Raw genomic sequence first — 6056 nt, 5'->3', positions numbered from 1 at the left:
TATATGCTAAATTAATTGGAAAAACAGGGACAAAAAGGCATTTAGTTCGGGTCAACCAGTTGGACTACAGCAAATGCATGACAGGCTTAATCATTGTCTTTTGCCAAAGAGCAGGTTGGCAAGGGCAGGCACTCCAACCCCTTCTGATGAAATTTGGACTTTTTCCAGTGCCTTTGCAGGCAGGATGCTGTGAGAGAAGGGTCTCCATGCAGAGCCCAGGCGCTGTTATATCGACGGGGGGGGATGATGAGGAGGGTTATGGCAGGTTATTTATCTTTTGTCAGCTGTAAACTCAGCTTTCAGCCTTGGTCCATCGCAGCTTCATGAGTATAGCCTGAGAAGGCACCACAGCTCTCCTTTCGCAAGAATGAGGTAGTTAATTAATGTGGTCTTGTTAGAGGCATCAGTCTCTGGTGCCATGCTAAAACCAAACATAGGCAGCAATCTTTCTTCCTTTGCCACCAAGTTTTCTGCATCTTTCATAGGAAGGAACATCAACAAAAAAATGCTCCAAAGGACTCGGCTGTCTTAATGGCTTCCAAAGTTTGGGTCTTCTGAAATGACTTCTGTATAAATGTGCAATCTTTCAGCAAGAGTAAGCTGACGAATGAAGGGAGTGGGCGCAGTGTAGCTCTCAAAACTCTTTTTCCAATAGCCACGTGGTTTTGAAGATGTAAATGACTTAGCATCTCAGTATGTCTTCCATATTGCAGCAAGAATTAATATGTGGTACACAGGGTGCATATTTCACACTAATTAAAGTGTGAAATACTTTTCCATGGGGAAAGGGTATTGAGCGATGTAAAAATTAAACCAAATACGAAGTCATGTTAAAATTGGTCAGAGAAATGTTGCTAATACTAGGTGCAGGGAAGAATTCATTTCCTATCCTTTTTCTTTCCATGCAGTTGACTTTAGTGGAACTTACTACATGTGCAACCCAGTTGTTACTCTTCAAAAAATGAATGTGTTACCTTTACAGTATTTTTCTTTATCATATAGATAACTTGGCTGGTTTTCGTTTGATTTTCTTTCTTTTCTCTTCCAGGCCTTCTGCCTTATCTAGTAGCCCGACATATTCAGAGCTTCCGTTCCTTAGAATTTCCCCACACCGAAATCCTGCTGCAACATCGGAGTCTCCCTTCAGCACCCCTCACCCCTACATTAACCCCTACATGGACTACATCAGGTCCCTGCACAGCAGCCCATCCCTCTCCATGATCTCAGCAGCCCGTGGACTCAGCCCAACAGATGGTGGGTTAAGACAGGTTTCCTGTTTTCTGTCATTGTAGCAACCTAAGTTATATTAATCTTGTCAACATTTTTTCCCCCTTGTTCAAAGCAGCTTCAGCAGGTTTGTCAGACATATTCATTATGTCATAAATGTTTCAATACTTCATCAGCCGATCACGGCTCATTTGTACATCTCACAAATGTTGAAACTTCAGGGAGAAGGAATTAAAAAAAAAAAAAAGCTCTGCCTCATTCAAAATTTAGGCTGAAGGGTGGTGTATGTCTTGTGATATCTTTTGTTTGTGGAGCTGACCCGGGGTGTGATTCTGATCACCCAAGAAATCCGCTGTATCTGCGCTGAATCGAGCCAGATTCTTTGGGAGTGTACATCAGTGTATAACCATGGCGTTCTTCAGGTGTGAAAGGTTTGTTAATTAAAAGAATATTTTTGAATCATGTGAAGCGTGCACTGACTTCTTGTATTTAGTCAATAGTTCTGTTAAAAGTTATGTAGAATTATTTTCGTTTATCCTAGCCAATGGTATGGCCAAATGAAATGATGCTGATGTAGAAATGGCTGATGATCAGGACTGGCCCCTTTAGTTTACTTGAAATATTGGATGCTTTAAGTCTTGGTGTGACCATGGCTATTACTTTCCAGGTTATTTGAGTTGAAGTGAACTCCTGCAATCACTCTTGTCATTACTCTAGGTTTTTCAATAATAAAATAAGCAGTTTGACATTTCAAAATTGTAGCATTTGCTGAAAAGAACTAAAATATAACATGCTTGGAAACAAATATGTAGTGAAGATAATAAAATTATTATTTTAACTATGGGAAAGATCTTCCCTGTGTATGCAGAAACTTAACAGACTTAAACTGCCTTTAGCTGAATTTGAAAAATGAGTGGTGCACCTTATCCAAATGGATAACTAATTAATCCTCGCTTATAAGAACATATACCTTTTACAGTTAATCCATTAGTTATGGGCACATAGTCTTATGAGAATAAATTTTAATGACCTATTGTCAGTCAAGGTATCTGGCATGCACATAGGGCTTTCCTAGCAGCACTTTGGATGTTGTATGAATCCTTGCTAATTCTACCCTCTTTATTTTAGCCAAAGTATTAAAAAAAATTTTTTTTTGAAGGAACAATTTGAATGCTCAGAAATACATGTTTTGACTCGGGGAGCTTTGGAGCTTTTGATACATGATAAACATGATAGAGCTATAGTGTAATGGCATAAACTGGAAAATTTCTTGCGGTGTATATTTAGGCTTTTCACAAAAGGTAATGTGCAAGAACACTTCACTGTCTTTCCTTCAGTAATCTTCAGATCACATTCCTGCAGAATTTCATTTATGTTTAAGGTGTGCTCCAGTAGGAAAAAAGGAGGGAAGGAAACCACCTATCACACAACCATATGACATTAACCTGTGTACGGTCTTGGTCTCAGGTACACAATGCTGAATTCACTTGCATAGATGTAGGCATATAGTGCTATTTCAGATACATTGGGGTGTCTGCCCAGCACCCAGCTGACACTCCAGAAGGGCAGAGATCTCCTACATGTGCTTTATCGTGTTCACCAGGCCAGTGGTAATCTCTCTCAAACTCTAGGATGTCTCAGGGTAGAATTTTGTTCCAGATTCCTGCACCTAAATTTAGGTCTCTGCGGTATAGAAATCTGTGATCTTGGTGTGCCATTTTGCCATTATAGTCCAGTGAGTTCTAGGTAGTGCAGTCAGCGGAGGTTTAGAGAACTATTCAGTGCACCCAAATACAGACACTTGCATGTTACCATTTGGGTCTGGAGCTCTGTCATAACTACGATGGTGCTAAGATTCATCGGTCTACAACGCAAGCGTTTGGTGTCAGTTCAGGTCTGTGAAGTCCCTTGCCTGAACTCCAGCTGCCACCCCAGTAAGACAGTTTTCTCCTCTAAGGCCTGTCTCATACCTGCCAGCCTCATTAAGTGCCTTGGATACCCACTGACTTTCAGATGGCACGAGACACTCAGGTGTGGACAACGCAGTTGAGTACACTCTGTCTTAACGCTCATCCCCTGAGCTTTGATTGCTTGCTGTATACACAACTTTAGCCTTTCATAAGTACAAGCTAAACCTATTAACTCCTTTCTTTGGGTTTTGAACAACTACGTGTTACTTCGCATTTCCTCTAGGCTCATGGCTCATCTTTTATCAGTTACCACAGCCCAGGTGTTGTGCAGCACCTCTCGAAAATGCAGTAACTGCATCGAGGCATTGGAAATACTTCAGTAAAACAACACGCTTACTGAAAAGCTGTTAAATTTGGTCTCTGGAATCCATAGTTTGTTGTGTGATCAGTCAGGTATACAATGAAATGCTTTTTTCAGGTGTAGGCTCCTGGGATCTGATAGCCCAAGTCACGGCATGGGCACTACTAGAATGCAAATTAAAAAAACAATGATTTAAAGGGGTGCATGCACATAATTTACTAATAACATAATGGACACCATGGCTTAAGTCGTATAGCATTTGAACTATGAAAACTTGGAAGTTGTTACTGTTCTTCTGAAAGTCATAGTGAGATTTCTCTTGCTTCCTTAATTGCTTTAGGCCAGTTAGATAATTAGGTCAGTGTACTATTGGGCTCAGTCTCTTGACTCACAGATTTGGGGATGGCTGGGAGCCAAAACAATCTGGAACATAACGAAGAGCAGTTTCATGTTCACTACAAGTCTTGCCAGCTGTAATTAATGACTGCCACAGCAGCAGTAATGGTAGAGTGTCTTCTGTCTTGTCACTTTGCCTTACCCAGCAGAATCGGTGGGCCAGGGGCAGCCAAGGGCTCCTTTGAGTAACACAGAGGGTTTGGGGCAGGGGTAAGGATTGAGTTGTTGGTGTGTGTAGAGCAGTGTGCTCAAACGAAGCTCAGCAGTGCCCACAATGCAGAAGCAAATGCCTCCCTTTGTAAAAAAAGCAGGGGCAAAGCCGAAGCTACCCAGGAATAAACAGGAGAAAATTCAAGGCTGCAGGCCTTCCCGTTTACCCTTCATTTACCCTTCATGCAATACATCATTTAGTAGGCTAATTTTTTATCTTTGAAGAAGGTGGTAAGGAATGATCTTTAAAGAGCGCCAGAGCATTTCTCAGCATATGGAACATTTAGTAATGCAATTATGTGCTCACTATGTTTTCTGTAGCAGTTAAAGTTTGCAGCCAATGTTATTGTTAGTTAACCCAGACACTTATGTCAGAAAGCTCAGGAAGTATTTTAAGTGTGTCTGGAAAGATATGATGGTTGCCTACTACTGTAAAACTTTTAAAATCAGTGATTCAGTGTGAGTTACTCCTCTTTTAAAATTTGGTCCGAATATTTTTCTTACCATTTCACAGAAAGTGGTGGTGGCTGAAGTAGATTATATTTAATTGAGAAATCAATTTGTAATTTGGAAAAAATACCAACAACCTTTAATTTATCTCGGCTCATTTTTTTATGCCATTGCTGTTCCTGTTTGATGTGCTTTTATTTTTCTGAACCTTCCCTGAAATTGGTTATATTTAACATTATAACATGAAAAGCACATTCTTCCATTTTCTTTGGTAAAAATAAAGACAGGTTTTAAATTTCAGAAATCTGGTGCTGAATAAACTTTTCTCCAAACTCCAATGCCATGTTTTACCTCCTGTGGTGGGTTAACCCTGGCTGGACACCAGGTGCCCACCAAAGCTGCTCTATCACCTCCTCAGCTGGACAGGAGCGAGAAAATATAACAAAAGGCTCGTGGGTCGAGACAAGGGCAGGGAGAGATCACTCACCGATTACTGTCATGGGCAAAACAGACTTGACTTCGGGACAATTAATTTAATTTATTGCCTATCAAATCAGAGTAGAGTAATGAGAAATAAAACCAAATCTTAAAACACACCTTCCCCCCACCCCTCCCTTTTTTCCAGGCTCAACTTCACTCCCGATTTTCTCCACCTCCTCCCCCCTGAGCAGCGCAGGGGGACGGGGAATGGGGCTTGTGGTCAGTTCATCACGTCTCTGCTGCTCCTTCCTCCCTCCTCATGGGGAGGACTCCTCACACTCTTCCTCTGCTCCAGCATGAGGTCCCTCACATGGGCTGCAGTTCTTCACAGACTGCCCAGCGTGGGTCCCTGCCACGGGGTACTATCCTTCAGGATCAGACTGTTCCAGCGTGGGTCCCCCATGGGGTCACAAGTCCTGCCAGCAAACCTGAGCTCCTCTCTCCAGGGGTCCACAGGTCCTGCCAGGAGCTTGCTCCAGCACCTCCTCCCCCTCCTTCACTGACCTTGGTGTCTGCAGAGCTGTTGCTCTCACATATTCTCAGTTGCTGTGTGCCCTTTTTTCCCCCTTTTTAAATATGTTCTCCCAGAGGCACTGCCACCATTGCTGATGGGCTTGGCCTTTGGCCAGCGGCAGGTCCATCTTGGAGCTTGCTGGCACTGGCTCTGTCGGACACAAGGGAAGCTTCTAGCAGCTTCTCACAGAAACCACCCCTGTAGTCCCTCCGCTACCAAAACCCTGCCACACTAACCCAATATACCTCCTTTTAGTGTAAATGTTGATTCTTTCCTTCTAAGGTTTGCATTTAGGATCCAATTTTCTGATGCAAACATAAATTATGCTTTTTAGTAATACTGTGTGAGTAACAGTATTCAGGTTAAGTTGGTAATTCATAGAATTTCAGCTTAGAGTTTTGTTTCCATTCAAGATTCAGTTGCTGGAATCAAAAGAAAAATCTTATTAAATATTATGAAATAATATAAAACTAATCTGTTGGGATGTAGCCCATTAACCTAAGAAAAC

The 6056-nt window shown here is 41.9% G+C and overlaps 1 protein-coding gene across 1 annotated transcript in view; it reads left to right on the top strand.

Annotated features, from left to right (window-relative positions):
- Positions 1–367: 367 nt before the first annotated feature.
- The window catches only part of GLI3 (GLI family zinc finger 3), a 72519-nt gene continuing 66830 nt past the window's right edge, over positions 368–6056 (top strand). Inside the window, 2 exon segments of the mRNA XM_010285535.1 lie at positions 368–372; positions 1049–1254. Coding sequence (XP_010283837.1) covers positions 368–372; positions 1049–1254 — 211 coding nt within the window.

Source organism: Phaethon lepturus, unplaced genomic scaffold (assembly GCF_000687285.1).
Source record: "Phaethon lepturus isolate BGI_N335 unplaced genomic scaffold, ASM68728v1 scaffold9170, whole genome shotgun sequence".
Classification (NCBI taxonomy): domain Eukaryota; kingdom Metazoa; phylum Chordata; class Aves; order Phaethontiformes; family Phaethontidae; genus Phaethon; species Phaethon lepturus.
The sequence above is the reverse complement of the archived record's forward strand: the minus strand, read 5'-3'. Positions and strand labels throughout refer to the sequence as shown.